This window comes from Myotis yumanensis, unplaced genomic scaffold (genome assembly GCF_028538775.1).
Source record: "Myotis yumanensis isolate MYYU_CA2020_CCGP unplaced genomic scaffold, mMyoYum1.0.hap1 SCAF_5, whole genome shotgun sequence".
Lineage (NCBI taxonomy): Eukaryota > Metazoa > Chordata > Mammalia > Chiroptera > Vespertilionidae > Myotis > Myotis yumanensis.
This window is the reverse complement of record NW_027223756.1, coordinates 38,081,877-38,098,254: the sequence shown is the minus strand read 5'-3', so window position 1 is coordinate 38,098,254 and position 16,378 is coordinate 38,081,877. Positions and strand designations below refer to the sequence as shown.

Genomic DNA, 16,378 nt, shown 5'->3' with positions numbered 1-16,378 from the left:
GATGTGCAGGAGGCAGCTGATCAGTGTTTCTCTCTCATCGATGTTTCTAACTCTCTATCTCTCTCCCTTCCTCTCTGTAAAAAAATCAATAAAATATATTTTAAAAATAAATAAATAAATAAATAAATAAATAAAAAGTCAGACACAAAATGCCAAAGATTATTAAGATTCCATGTATATGAAATCCAGAGACAGAAAGTACATTAGTGGTTGCTAGGGACTAAGGGAGGGGAAGAATGAAGAGTGACTGGAGCTACGGGTTTCTTTTTGGGTGAGGAAATGTTCAGAAATTAGATAATGGTTTGGTTATTCAACTCTGTAAATATGCTAAAGCCATGGAGTTCTACCTTTTGTTTGTTAATTCTCACCCAAGGATATTTTTTCAATTGATTTTTAGAAAGAGTGGAAGGAGGGCTAGGTGGTGGGGAGGAAGGGAGGGAGGGGGAGAGGGGAAGAGACAGAGAGAGAGAGAGAGAGAGAGAGAGAAAGACATCAATTGGTTAACTCCCACACATGCCCCAGGCGGGGCCATGGATCGAACCTGCAACCCAGGTACATGCCCTTGACTGGGAATCGAACCCATGACCCTTTGATGTACCAGCTGACACTCTAACCACCAGGCAACATGAGCCAGGATGAGCTGTACTTTTAAGAGGATGAATTTTTCAATGAGAGTTATATCTTTTTTTGTTAAAAAATATATTTTATTGTTTTTTTTACAGAGAGGAAGGGAGAGGGATAGAGAGTTAGAAACATCGATCATCTGCCTACTGCACACCCTCTATTGGGGATGTGCCCGCAACCAAGGTACATGCCCCTGACCGGAATCGAACCTGGGACCCCACAGTCTACATGCCAACACTCTATCCACTGAGCCAAACTGGTTAGGGCAGTGATGGCGAACCTATGACACGCATGTCAGAGGTGACACACGAACTCATTTTTTTGGTTGATATTTCTTTGTTAAATGGCATTTAAATATATAAAATAAATATCAAAAATGTAAGTCTTTGTTTTACTATGGTTGCAAATATCAAAAAATTTCTATATGTGACATGGCACCAGACTTAAGTTAGGGTTTTTCAAAATGCTGACACGCCGAGCTCAAAAGGTTTGCCATCACTGGGTTAGGGCATATCTTGATTTTTAAAATGCTGTTACTAGGGTTCTTAAATTTTTAATTATGTAAGTAATATATTTAAAGTAGTAATACTAAAACATTCTTATGCAAAATGATACAAATGTAAGATATTAGTCTGATTTTTTAAAGTCCATGCTTACAAAAGGTATCTTAGAAAAATTTAAAAATAGGAAGTATAGAACATCCAAACTCCAGATTATTTATTTACCAAATAAATGCTTAATATTCCTTTTTCCCCTCAGATATTATAAGTATCTTCAATAAGAATTCCCATTGGAGCCTAGCCAGTGTGGCTCAGTGGTTGAGCATCTATCTATGAACCAAGAGGTCACGGTTCAATTCCCCATCAGGGCACATGCCCAGTTGTGGGCTCAATCCCCAGTGGGGGATGTGCATGAGGCAGCCAATCAATGATTCTCTCTTATCATTGATGTTCCTATCTCTCTCTCGCTCTCCCTTCCTCTCTGAAATCAATAAAAATATATATTAAAAAAAAAAAGAGGCATGGAAACATGGAACAGACTGATGAATCTCAGAGGAAAAAGGGAGAGGAGGAAAGAGATTAACCAAAGGATTTACATGAATATATGCATTACCTATAGGCACAGACAATAGGGTGGTGAAACCCTGGTGTGAGGTGGGAACAGGGTGAAGGGAATGGGAGCATCTGTAATTTAAAAATTTTAAAAAAACAAACTCAATAGTTAAAAAAAAAAATCAAGCAGTCCAATTAGAAAAAGGGCAAACTATGCAAATATATTTCATCAAAGAGGACATATAGATAGCGAATAAGCACACAAAAAGATGTTCAAATTACCTACCAGAGAAATGAAAATTAAAATGATAATGAGGACCTTGCCAATGTTGCTCAGTGATTAGAGCATCGGTCCCAAGCACTGAAGGGTCATGGGTTCAATTCCCAGTCAAGAGTACATACCTGAGCTGCAGGTTCGATCTGGGCCCAGTTAGGTGTGTGTGTGGGAGACAATGAATCAATGTCTCTCTCTCACATCAAGGTTTTTCCCTGTATCCCCCTTCCTCTCTCTCTAAAACCAATAAACATATCCTCGGTGAGGATAAAATACAAAACAAAAAAGCAATGAGATATCATTACATAACTGTCACAATAGCCAAAATAGTGACAACACCAAATGATAATGAGGATGCAGAGAAATTGGATCACTTAAACACTGCTGGTGAGAATGTTGGCACTCACTCTAGAAATCAGGTTGGTAGTTTCTCATAAGACTAAACATGACACCTACACTAATAAAAAAGAAAGATTCAAATTGACCATACCTTCACAACACCCACCAGCCAATCAGGAGTGAGTATGCAAACTAACCCAACAAAGACGGTGGGTTAATTTGCATACACAGGTGCCGAGCAGCAAAGGGCAGGGTGGGACACTTGCATCATTGCCATGGCGACGATGCAGGTGTTCTGCACCACCTCAGCCGCCCTGGGCCTCTCAGCAGCGTGGGAAGGCAGAAAGGCGGCTCTAGGCCTGAGCGAAGGCGGTGCCAGCAGCCAGGGGAAGGAAGGCCCATTCTTGCACGAACCTTTGTGCATCGGGCCTCTAGTTACCAAAAAATCCAGCAACTGTATTATTGGGCATTTATCCCAGAAAAATGAAAACTCACATTCACACAAAAAATCCTGTACATGAATGTTCATAGCACTTTTACTTCTAATAACCAAAAAGCTAGAATAAACCCCGATGTCTTTCAATAAGTGAACAGTGCCCTGGCTGGTTTGGCTCAGCGGATAGAGAGCCGGCCTGTGGACTGAAGGGCCCTGGGTTTGATTCCAGTCAAGATCACATGCCCGGGTTGTGGGTTCAATCCCCAATGGGGGACATGCAGGAGGCATCTAATCAATGATTCTCCATCATTGATGGTTCTATCTCTCTCTCCCTCTCCCTTCCTCTTTGAAATCAATAAAAATCTATATATATAAAAAAAAGAATGGAGATATATTTACCTGCTCAAATGACAAGATCTGTCCTTAAACATATTAACCAAGATATTAATACATACATCATGCCACTTGTGTTACCAAAATATTAAAACACACACACACACACACACACACACAAAATTCTCATTAAATATTAAGGATGGAAATGAGGGAGCGGATGAGGGGTGATAGAAATAGAGACTTTTATATTCCATTTTAAAGTCTGCCTTTTTTTTACCATAAATATTTATTAGTTTTCTTTTTTTTTTTTTTTTTTTGGAAATATATTTTATTGATTTTTTACAGAGAGGAAGGGAGAGAGATAGAGAGTTAGAAACATCGATGAGAGAGTAACATCGATCAGCTGTCTCCTGCACATCTCCCACTGGGGATGTGTCCGCAACCAAGGTACATGCCCTTGACCGGAATCGAACCTGGGACCTTTCAGTCCGCAGGCCGACGCTCTATCCACTGAGCCAAACCGGTTTCAGCTACTTTTCTAACTAAAAAGATTAATAATGATTTCCTCAAAAGGTTACATCAGAGATTATTTTTTAAAAGTTTCAGAAACCAATCTACAATGAAAATCAAACCCTGGAAACCAGAAGGTGAAAATGAAACATTAATATCTATGACAAAAGGTAATTGGCAAAAAAGCACAACGTAATAAACATTTAATTGTTGGGGTACAGAAAGATACCGATCCTATTGCACAAATTAAATTCTGTTAGCAAACAAATATGGATCAAATCCCTGATTATTAAACAAAAATAGAAACTGTCAACAGTAGTTAATGTCCTTATCAATTAAACAAGAGAAAGAATTTTGGAAGAATAGAAACAAAAGCAAAAATGCAAAGATGTTTCTCAAAATTCTTGGCATATAATAGGCATCGCTTTCTGAGGACCTACTTCGGGGCTAGCTGCTTCAAATAAATTGTCTTTTGCACCCTCTCAAACAACCCTGCAAGTAAGATAATAGCCCTAATTTAGAGATGAGGAACTGTATTAAAAGGACTTCTCCAATTAAACAGGTAGCACAATACACACTCAGAGATTGGTCCAACATAAAGGCATGATATAATATCCTTAACTAAAGGCCGGGTGCATGAATTCATGCATGAGTGGGGTCCCTGGCTGGCGATGAGGGCCAACAGGGCTGGGCCAAACGGGGCCTGCCAGCTGGGGGGGTAAGAGGGGTAGAAACGGGGCGTGGGAGGTTGGCTGCTGACCCCGAAGAGGGAGCTGGCCCTCGGTCCCCCTGGGAAAGGGGCCACGTCCACTGCCACCCACCCCCAGTTCCCTGTCCCAGCCCAGAGCCCAAAGGCCCTGGTGGGTTCGGGAGAGGAGGCGATGGTTGCCGGGCTGGGCCTGTTTAAGGACAGATCTTGTGGGAGTGCACTGACCACCAGGGGGCAACTCCTGAGTTGAGCATCTGCCCCCTGGTGGTCAGTGCATGTCATAGCAACTGGTCGACTGGTTATTCCAGTTGTTCAGTCGTAAAGGTCGCTTAGAATTTTATATATATAGATTAGGGGATTAAAAGTGAGAACGAAGAGAAAAAGTAATGCTTGAGAGATGTTAGGAAGCTCAACTTCAAAGGCCTTAGAAATTGAGTGCATAAGGAGATCAAGACAAAAAATACCTTAAATTTTAAAATTGGTACACTGAGGATGAGAGCTGAGATCCCACTCATCACCTTCCTAACCTAAAATTACTTCCCTATCCAATTTGTATTTCTATAATAGCACCATTCATTCTTTTTTTTAATCAACAAATATATGATCTCTAATACAAAGACACCATGCTACACACTGCTAAGACGCAAACATGAATCAAACCAGGAAGATAAAAGCATGAGTGAGGAAACAGTGTAGAGCAAGGCACCACTAACAATTGGGTTTGGCTTAACCCAAGATGCCCTGGGTAAACACACGCATGAGATTTGGAATGGCCAGGATGCTGAATTTGGCTTTATTTGGTAGGCAAATGGGGAGAGAAGTAAGGCACTAAAGATAAGTCTTTAAGCACAGACCTACTATTTCTTATTTCAGAGGTCAAAGGTGACTATGTATAAGAAAAATAGACAAGAAAAAACTATATGAAGAACAGTGATAAAGACTCCTAGCAGAATGAGAATGAAGACATGAAAAGACTAAAGGAATAAATATAATTTAGAAATAACATAAAAATTCAACTCTATAGCATGGCATATAAGGCCTATCTTTATACCCTATCTCCTGACAATCCCATTCCTCCCAGATTCCTATCAAAGAATTTGACACTTGCATATGCTATTCCTTGTTACACACGGGCATGTCTCTGCTCAAATTATATATAACTCCTCTGTGACGTTCTTCCTGATTACTCCAGGCATACCTTCCTTCACACTCCCACAGTACTGCCTCTGTAACACCTACAGGACCACTAAGTATTCTGTATTGTCACTGCTTACACTTGTCTTCTCCACACAGTAAAGTACCTTAAAAACACAAACTAGCCTAGCCGGTATGACTCAGTGGTTGAGAGTCAACCTATGAAACAGAAGGTCATGGTTCGATTTCCTGATCAGAGCATAACATATAAAATTGATTTCGGAGAGGGGGAGAGAGAGAGAAACCTCGAGGAGAGTGAATCGTTGATCAACTGCCTCCTGTGTGCCCTCTACTGGGGATCGTGCCCAAAACCCGGGCATAGGCCCTTAACTAGAATCGAACCCAGGACCCTTCAGTATGCAGGCCAACGCTCTATCCACTGAGCAAAACCAGCTAGGGCTATAAAAATATTTTTTCAAAAGAAAAAATAAACCCACAGACTAAGTCTTTCCTTTCTTTTATACTAGCAATGCCTAGCAAGGAGGAGGCACTCAAATCTGTTTTAATCATTTAAGTGAATAAGGGACTCCAAGGTTTCCAGCACTGAACAGAAGAAATGATGCCATCATTAACACAGAAAGAAACAAATGCTTGGCAATAAAAAAGAAGCTGGATTGGCGATTAGATTTCTTGGTCTGAAGCTCCGAAGTCGAGAGTTTTCACAGCAGAGTAGCAGTAAAGTGAATCAATGAAAGTGGATGATACTGCAGAGAATTAAGGAAAGAGGACAAGAGCAAGGGCTTAAAAAGAACTGTTTAAAGGAGTAGTGGTGAAAATGCTGCAAATCTAATAGGATAAGTACGGAAGTATCATTTGTGACTTACGAAAAAACAGCTTTGGTTGAGTGGAGGATACAGAAGCCAATCCAGAGAGCTTTAAGGAGAGGTAAATAAGTAGACAACGCTTCTAAGAAATGCACCAGTAAAGGGGAAAGATAATTGGAGGGTTATAGGACAGAAGAAGAAGGTCCCTTTAAAATAATGTCATCCTGTTTTGAGGCAGAAAAAGTGATGTAGTGGAAAGATAGAGAACAAAGATCCCAGAGGAAGAGGAATGAGTAATGAATAAAACAAGGTCCTACAGCTAGAAGAGTCAGATAGAGAGCAGAACCTGAGAGGTGTGGAGATAGGATCAGGCAACAACAAGACAAGCCTTGGACATCATCTACACCCATTCCTCTCCTTTATTCTCAAATCCCAGCTCCACTTTTCCACAAATCCAGGCAATCCCAAAAGGGCTGTCAATTTCCCCCTTTGAAATAATATTAATGTATTTACCCCTTCTTTCTACTCCTGACTCTGCTCAAGTCTTAAGTTTTAACTACTATTGTAGCCCTGATGCAGCTGTGTTGGTTGGAGGATCATCCCGATACACAAAGGTTGCAGGTTCAATCCCCAGTCAGGGCACATAGATGAATCAACCAGTAATGCATGAATAAATGAAACAGCAGGCCAGCTGGCATGGCTCAGTGGTTGAGTATCAACCTTTGAAAACCAGGAGGCCGTGGTTCAATTCCAGGTCAGGGCACATGCCTGGGTTACGGGGTCAATCCCCGGTTTGGGGCGTGCGGGAGGCAGCCAATCTCTCCCATTACTGATGCTTCTGTCTCTCTCTCCCTTTTCCTTCCTTTCTGAAATCAATAAAAAAAACCAACAATTTTGTAATTAAAAATAAACAAATAAATGGAATAGCAGACCGATGTCTGTCTGTCTCTCTCTCCTCCTTCCGCTCTTTCTAAAAATCAATCAATAAAAATAAAATTTTAAATGTAATTACTATCACAACAGACTCCTACATCCTAATCTTGCCTCTACTCTCCCCCAGCCCAAGTTTTTCAAACATAGATTTCATATCATTTCTCAACTAAAACCCCTAGCTGGTTCCCAGTTCCTATCACATCAATACAAAATGCCAGACTCTGTATTTCTATGCCCTATTACCCAACTACCCCCAACCTACCAAACTAATATCCAACAAGCACCTTCTAAAAATACTATGTTCATTTAATTCTCCACATCCAAAGTACCCTTCTAAACCAAATCCAACCAAGCCCAAAATCAATTCAAGTTCCATTTCTTCCTTAAAGCCTTGACTACTCTAGATTTCATATCTCTACACACATCTTCTTTAACCACTTAAACATCAATAGCACAGAACTTAATACAGGGAGTGGTTTGTGAATATTTTCTGTATCCCCAAGACTGGTACAAGGTAAATATTATTAAAACACCAAAATACCTGTTTTTGAATGACAATAAAGAAGTCTCTTTTCAAACATCCACCCATGAACAATATATAGTGTCTATCTCCACCTAATGAAGTACTAACTAGTATAACAATGCAAATCAATTACAAGGGTTAAAACCACAAACAAATCTAGCAAAAACATGCCATGTTTCTTCAAATCAATGTAAATAAAAAAGATCCCTGGCCGGTCTGTTCAGTTGGTTAGTGTGTCCTCCTGATATGCCAAGGTTGTGGGTTCAAACCCCAGTCTGGGCACATACAGGGAATCAACCAATGAATGCATAATAAGTAGAACAACAAATTGATATTTCTCTCTTTCTGTTTCTCCCTCTCCCTACCCTTGCTCTCTCTCTTCCTCTCTCTAAAACAATTTAAAAATAATTGTAAAAAAGGAGAGAGAGAAACATCTGTGTGAAGAAAAGAACATCCATTGGTTGCCTTCAGACCCCACTAGGGATTGAACCCTCAACCTGGGTATGTACCCTGACCAGGAATCAGACCCACCACCCTCTGGAGCAGCAGTCGCCAACCTTTTGGACCTCACGGGCCACCAGTGGTCTGTGGACCACCGGTTGGTGACCACTGCTCTGGAATATGGGATGACTCTCCAACCAACTGCACCACACTGGACAGGGCAGTAATTCTTGAAGCTGGGTGGAGTACACAGGCATTTCTACTATTCTCTCTTCTTTGGTATATGCTTGAAATTTTCCATAATAAACATTTGTAAAAAGAAAACCTCACTAAAACTGGTTAAGCCCTTAAATATTTTTCTAAGAATTTATTTTCCTACCCTCACTGGTTTGGCTCACTCAGTGAATAGAGCCTGTGGACTGAAGGGTCCAGGAATCGATTCTGGTCATGGGCACATGCCCGGGTTGCAGGTTCGATCCCCAGTAGGGGGCATACAGGAGGCAGCCGATCAATGATTCTCTCATCATTGATGTTTCTATCTCTGTCTCCCTCTCCCTTCCTCTTTGAATCAATAAAAATGTTTTTCCTTATGATCATGATGAGAAAATGAAGAAAATTAAAGTACATATGTCATCTCTTTATTGTATGATTTCACTGGACAAAATTTTTAAAAATCTATTTGATTCTTCCCTTATAACAAACTACAGGCCTGGTGCACGAAATTCGTGCACTCGGGGAGGTCCCTAAGCCTGGCCTGCGCCCTCTCGCAGTCCGGGAGCCCTTGGGGGATGTCGGACTGACGGCTTAGGCTCAGGGAGCGGGCGTAAGACAGCAGTCAGACATCCTTAGCACTGCTGCGGAAGGTGGGAGAGGCTCCCGCCACCACCGTTGCGCTTGCCAGCCAGCTTCTGGCTAAGGAGAGCTCCTCCTGTGGGAGCGCACTGACCACTAGGGGGCAGCTCCTACGTTGAGTGTCTGCCCCCTGGTGGTCAGTGCGCATTATAGCCACCAGTCATTCTGCCATTCAGTTGATTTGCATATTATCCTTTTATTATATAGGATAGTTGCCATCATAACTAAAATTTTGATAAAGGTTTAAAAAATTTATTTTTATAATTCTTAATTTTACTTTTCAATATGAAATCCTAAATAATTCTTTTTCTCCCTGTCTACTTATGAGAAGTTAGTCCCCATTTTAAGTGGATTCATTTTTAGTGGTCCTCTTCTTTAGATAGAGGATCACCAGTATATGTACATCAGACCATCCTCGAACTAGCTACAGTCTAAGAACTTTGAGGATCCCCAAATTCATGAGTACCACCATAGTACAAATTCTCCATAAAATATCTAAGTGAGTAAGAATAGAAAACAAGCAACTTGGCAAATCAACCTAGAGAGAAAACTATAAGTTACTTCAGGTGCAGACAGATGTCAGAGACCTTCAGAAGTCACTAAGAGAGAGAAAAAAAAGAAAGAAAGCCAAAGAACTCAGTTAATTCTATCTTTCAAGGATTTCAGTACTGTCTCCAATAACCTCAAGTCCCTTGTACGTCTTCCAGGACATCTCTTTTTTACTAAAAGGCTATGAAGACCCAATGAGACAATAGAGACCAAAGCACTTAACGAACTAAGGTACTGCCTGTTTAAACTTGGAGTTCTGGGGACCAACTATCCTTCAAGATGTTATCCAAGCCCTGGCTGGGTAAGCTCAGTTCGTTAGAGGATTGTCCCCATACGCCAAGGTTGCAGGCTCAATCCCTAGTCATGGCACATACAAGAATCAACCAAAGAATGCATAAAAAAGTAGAACAACAAACTGATGCTTCTCCCTCCTCCTCTCTCTCTCAAATCAATAAATAAAAAAATCTTAAAGATTTAATCCAGGGTGGGGGTAAGGGGGAGATCAACCAAAGGACTTATATGCAAGCATATAGACCTAACCAATGGACACAGACAACAGGGGTGGTGAGGGCATGAGTGGGGGAGATAGGGGGTAAATAGGGGGTAACATGGGGATAAGGACACATATGTAATAACTTAATCAATAAAAAAAAGATTTAATCCAGTACCTACAATGTACAGAGTAGTTTATATAGACAATATATGTACACTGGCAGGAATTAGAAGATATCAACCCAATTAAACATAAAAGCACCAGGTCAGGATTATTAACTAAAATGACAATCATTTCACATCACTATATGCAAAGAAAATAACTGAAGAGCAAGCACATAAAGATAAGCTGAAGAGGTTGCTCGTTTATCAGAGGAGCCAAACAGTCTGCTTACAGCTAGCTATACAAAACAACAGACAATATGATCTTGAATTATGTGTCTTTATCTAATTCCAGACATGGGGTTTACAATCCTAATAACTACTCTTACTTTCACCAAGAGAATCTCCTTCTATCACAATACTACAGACAGAATAAAAGACAAACAACATTTGCTAAGGATTTTCTAAAATTTCCAGCCCTGAGCACAGGACCTAATACAGAGTAAATACTGGCTCTAATATTTTCAATTGTTTTTAACAGAACCAATACTCCACTGGTATCTCTTTGATGAGAACCAACAATGAGAATTCTACTTCTATTTGTATGCTTCTAGAGAAACATCTATCTCCACCATTAGTTCTAGGTTTTTATGTAAATACAAAAGCCAAACTATAGAAAGTAGTAGTAAGAATACAAAAAAACCTATATTACTTGTACTCACTGGAAAACTACTTTTGCCCCACCCTGTATGTATTTGTGTGTGTGTGTGTGTGTGTGTGTGTGTATATATATATATATATATATACACACACACACACGATATATATAAATGTCTATGTGAACCCAAGAAAAAAAACGATTTGTCTGAGCTGCCAACAGGTTGCCAACATAGCTTATCAACTCTAAAAATTATCTAGAATACAGACTCAAGATAACTACCAAAACAAAATTATTAAATCTATAAGTACCAAGCTAAGAAAACAAGAAATACCAAAGCATATTTAAGATACATATGAATCAATAGAAACAAAAGTGACACACCCACATCTCCTTTTGTAACTTTAAAGAACAGCAGGGCTGCCCTGGCCAGTTTGGCGCAGTGGATAGAGCGTAGGCCTGCGGACTGAAGGGTCCTGGGTTCGATTCTGACCAAGGGCACATGCCAGGGCTGCGGGCTTGGTCCCCAGTGGGGGCCCTGCAGAAGGCAGCCAATCAATGACTCTCTCATCACTGACGTTTCTATCTCTTCCTCCCTCTCCCTTCCTCTCTTAAATCAATAAATAAATATATTTTTTTAAAAAAAGAACAGCAGGGCTACATGGTATAGTATAGTGAATTACTTAATGCACTCAACACAATCATCACATACCATAAAATTCCAGTTAAATCTTGACATAGTATTTCAGAGACATTTGTTAGGGGAAAATTGGACTGATGTCCAAGAAGTTCAACTCAGTTACTTTCAATTTGTGCACAAAATGCACTTCAACACTCAGCAAGAGTCGCCCCGTTAACTTAAGAAAATAAGCCGTGCCCTACGTGAACACAGGACACCAGGTAATTAATTGGTTCTCCTATAACTCATAATACCAGCAAGCCAAAACAACACACAAAAAAAAGCTAAACAAATGTATACCTCCACCTTGAAAAATTAGATCTGAACTAAATCAAATGCCTTTAAAAGTTTAACTTAGTCCTCAAAGGAGAGTTAATTGGGAAAATCTAGAAAGAACCAAACTCATATAATAGAGATAAATTTAAAAATCAAAGTAATGTTTCCCCAAAGTAATGTATCATTAGCAACAGGCTTTAAGCTGTGAAATAAGCAACCAAAAACCAATTAGTTATGTTTCCATTTAAGTTGCCTGTATATATACATTAATGTATATATTTAAGTTGTACCAAAAACTGCTTACAAATGGTAATTCCTGGGAAGTAGATGATGATGAAGTTCCAGGTAATTCTAGCATGTTTCCTAATGTACTGGTACTGGAGTCTGGATCATCCTGAAAAGATAAATTTACTGAGTTTAATTGCTCTTCTATGGTAACGTTTGTATCTCCTAGTGAAAAGGGGGCTGGGAGAAGGGATGCTTTTTCATTGCTGCCGTCCACTTCATTTCTTTGCTTATTTTTCTGTGTTTCAGTTTGAGGAGCTAATGGCAAGAATGGCGATTTGACTGCACCATGTCTACTCTCTGGTGTGCTGTCTTGTTCATTTCCCATGGCCACGTCTACACCATTCTCTGATTTAGGCTCATAATTGCAGGTGGCATTGGTCTGAGTTTCCTCAAAGATCTCCTCTATACTCTCATCCTCTGTGACTGGCTGTTCTGGGTCCATTTCAGAATCTACATCTGCATCGTCCACACAAGTAAAATTCTCAAAGTGCAGAAAGCCATTCTTGACAGTCTTTGTTACTTTTACCTGGAGTTCAGGGGAGTTATTACAAGAGGGTTCCTGTTTCATAGCAAGTGCTGTTGGACCACCAGGACTCAAGGAAGTGCAAACAATTGGCGACTGAGCTCTTGAATCACTTTTTTCAGGGTCTTGAAAGGATTCTGATCCATCAGCAGACCCATTTAAATACTCTACATTGATCATGGAGGCCAAATCCTGTAGTTTCCGCAGTGGAATGTAACAAGATGGAGAATCTTGTCCATAAGCATTTTGGGATGTTCCACTGGCAGTCGATAACTGCATAGTACACTCATTAAGTGGCTCAGAAAAAGTGGATTGACCATTACCGAAAGGGCTGTCCTTGTCTTCAGGGGCATCTAAATTGACTGGATTGGAAAAAGGCAGCAGACAATTTCTTCTGGGTAGTTCAGAGGTCTGATCCATCCTGCGCCAGCATCAACCTGGAATCCAAAAACACAGCAATTAATCTGAGTTAACAAGTCATAGGACTTATCTTCAAAATGGCAGCCACTTCTCAAGGCCTTGTGGCCTCGATGTCTTTCTGCTGCACTTCCAAGGGAAGAAAAGTTCCCCAGCTGATTATAGAAAAATGGCCTCGGTGAGCCTCCACAAACTCCATCTTCCCGGAGCTGGGCAGATCTTGCCACATGGAAACAACCAGTCTCTTTTTCCTGCACTGCAGACTGGCGGACAGTAGGGCTGAACTAAAATCCAAATCCATTTGGCAGTACAAATTCCCAAAATCTCAAAATAGGGATCCTCGTCTCCCTCCCTCACTGAGGACCTAGCGGCCGATCTCCCGAAGGGAGGGGGATATGAGGTTCGAGAGCGGGGTCCCAGATGCTGTACAAAAAGGCCCCCCCCCCCCCTTCCTGGCTCCCTCTGCTCAGCGGTCACAATAGCGCTGCACCCTGCGCCCAGCCGGCGCCACAGCCTTTTTGCTACCGCCGTACCCAGGCCGCAGGCCAGTCGGCCCAAGCGGGTGGGTGCACCCCGAAGCTCGCCTTCCTCACTGCAGGCCAGCTCGGTCCACGGCTGCAGGTCCCAGAGACGGGGACGCCGCAGGGGGAGAAACGGAGGCAGCCGGTGAAGCCAAGTCAGGGCAGCAGCAGCTGCTGCTACAGCTTGACAAACATGGCTGCTGCCGACGCCGCCGCCGCCGGCCCAGGCCGCGCTCCTTCCCGCAGCCGCCGTAGCACCTCCGGGCCGAGCCGATCGCACTCATCAGTATTCAGCAGCGAGCAAAGTTTACCGCGGGAGGGCAGCGGGCCCGGTGCCCCCCGGCCGTCTACCCGAGGGGCGGCGGAGGCCGAGGTGTGCGCGGGAGGCCGGCGGAGCACGGGCCGTGCCGGGAGGAAGTTCGCGGCAGCCCGGCCGGGTAGGCCTGAGCCCGGCTGGTAGTGAACAAGGAGGAAGGGGGCCCGCGGCTGCAAAGCCGCCGGCCACCAACCCCGCGCCGCGCCCGGTCCTCCCCCGCGCCCCTCACCTCACCACCACCACCATCTTCCCCGCCCGGCCGCCTCCTCCCTCCTCACGCCTGCCCGCCGCCCACCCCAGTGCACTAGTTACCGTGCCCCGTGCCCCCTCCCGGGCCGGCTGGGGGGAGGGGGTGACCCTCATTACACTGGGGCGCGAGCGGAGCGGTGGGGAGAGAGCGGAGCCGCTCGCCGCACCCCCCCTCCCCCCGCGTCTCTCTTCAGGGGAGAAGGCAGCGAGCGCGACCTGCCCCGGCCTAGTCCTCCGCCACCTCCTCCGCCTCACACCCCCACCGCGCGCGCCCCCGCGGCGGCGCGTGCGACCCAGCGCCTCGCGCCCGCCCGCGTGCGGCCGGGGCCCCGAGTGCGCGCGCCCCCCCAGCCCCCACCGCGCGCGCGCCCCCTAGCCTCACGCTTCGGGGTTCAGGGCGGGTGAAGTCGGGCTCGCGAGCGCGCCGTCCAATCAGCGGAGCCGTCGCTGCAGCCCCCTCCCCTCCCCCGGAGCGACCGCTCGCAGCCTGGGCCTACGGGCCGGCCCGCAGCCCGGGCGGGGCCTGGGGCGGGCTCCCTCAGAGCCTCGCGCGCCTCCCTGGAGAGTCGGGGCCTACGGGCGTCGTGGGTGGTACTCCGGGCCCCGCACCTACCTCAGGGCGCCGCGCTGGCCCCAGGCTGCACACGGCTCCCGCACCCGACCCGTCCCCAGCCCCGACCCAGGCGGCAACTGGCCCGGCTGAGGCCTGTCTGACCGCCCCGCCAGCCCTGCTCGGGCCCGCGTCAGTCCCGGCCTCCATCTTAGGTTATCGCCCGGGCTCCCCATCCACTGGGCACCTGCCCTCAGCCCGCTCGGCTCGGCCCGAGGCCAAGGCAACCCCCCCTCCTACCGCGGGGCTCACCTGGGGGCTCGGGCTGGGGTCTTCGAAGCCTCAGGCCCCGAACAGGCGCGGCCGCAAGTGATCCCCGTGCCCGGCCGCACCCCAAACCCACACCACCACCACCACAGACCAAGCTGAGCAGGAAACAAAATGGAGGCAGCAGCTCGGGTCTGCCTCCCCGAGCCAAGCCTGTGCCGCCCAGGCTCCCTCCTGCCGCAGGCCCGACGCCCGTGAGGCGGGGGGCCGGCTCGTCCCGGGCGCCGCCAGCAGCCGCCGCAGAGCCACGCCGACAGGCCGGGGACTCGGCCCTGCGGGCCCCACAGCCCCTCACCCACCACCCCTTCCCTTCCCCCTCCCCCCCATGCCGCTCCCTCCCCCTCGCCCGGCCTTGAGGGGTGAGCGGCGACCAGGGGCCGGGTCGGCTCGGGTTACCCGCCTGGGCACTGCCCGCCCCGCCGTGGCCTCGGCTGGGAGAGGCGGCCGGGCGACCCCCGCGCGGAGCCCACCCCTCGCACCCGAGCTGGGCAGCAGCCTGACAGCGCGCCCGCACCTCGCTGTGCGGCCCCCGCGCAGGGAGGCCGAGTCCCCCGTTCGGGCACTGCCAGGACGAGGCTCCCTCGCCACCCCCGGGCCCAGGGGTCCTCGCTGCCTCGGGCGGGGCGAGGGGAGCGCGGGGGAGGGGTCCGCTAATCCCTGCACCGCCTCCCGCGCCTGGTCTGGGCCTGGGCCTGGCACGGGGACTCGGGCCGCGGGCGCGGGCAGCATCGGTCGGTGCGTGCGCGCGGGACGGGGGACCCAGCCGGGGGCCCGGAGGGACCGCGCCTCGCACCGCGGACGCTGCAGTTCTCGGCACCCGGGCAGATGGCCCTCTCGTGCCCCCGGAGTCGCGCGCAGGCCGCCTGCTCCGCAGCCCGGCTCCCCGAGGGGCGCGCGCCTGGCCCCTGCGGGCCGGAGCCCGGGGGGCCAGCGCGGGGAGGGTGGGCCGCGGGGCCGGCCCGGACCAGCCTGCTGGCCTGACCCCCGGCCCGGGGCGCTCTGCTGTCCGGCGCCCCGGACCTCGAGGCCTGCACCCAGCGCTCGCGGCCCCCACAGCACCGGCCTAGCGCGGCCGCGGTTGGTTCCGTCACCCATGAAAGCACAAGGGCAGGTCGGGCGACTCAAGCCTCGGTTGACCTCGCCAGTCCAGCTCCCCAGGTCCTTACCCCAACCCGGCCCAACCCCCTGGGCTTGCTCCCCGGCAAAAAGCTCACCTAGGGATCTAGCTGGTTCCTAGAGGGCTAAGTGCATCCTCACTGTTCAGAGAGAACCACAACCAACCACCACCAACCGTCCCACCTCCTCCAGAAAGCCTTCGGGGATTAGCGTGAACTCCATCTAAAAAGCCGGGAGCACCGCCCTCGAGAGCCACGTGACTGCCGCTGCCCCCAGAGCTTGGTAAATGGACATCATTGTCGTCTGTGCAGCGATCACCCACGGCCCT

The 16,378-nt window shown here is 46.8% G+C and overlaps 1 protein-coding gene across 3 annotated transcripts in view; it reads right to left on the bottom strand.

The window, feature by feature from the left end:
* NSD1 (nuclear receptor binding SET domain protein 1) overlaps window positions 1-14,987 on the bottom strand; it is a 143,703-nt gene extending 128,716 nt beyond the window's left edge. The window contains exons 1-2 of one of the 3 annotated variants that reach the window (XM_070415100.1): window positions 14,920-14,987; window positions 12,048-12,991 (exon numbers count right to left, since the gene is read on the bottom strand). In XM_070415100.1, coding sequence (XP_070271201.1) covers window positions 12,048-12,974 — 927 coding nt within the window. In that variant the 5' untranslated portion in view covers window positions 12,975-12,991; window positions 14,920-14,987. Of the gene's footprint in view, window positions 1-12,047; window positions 12,992-14,120; window positions 14,289-14,919 lie in introns of those variants that run through there. The other 2 variants (XM_070415099.1, XM_070415101.1) reach the window with 2 other exon arrangements.
* Between the last annotated feature and the right edge of the window lie 1,391 nt (window positions 14,988-16,378).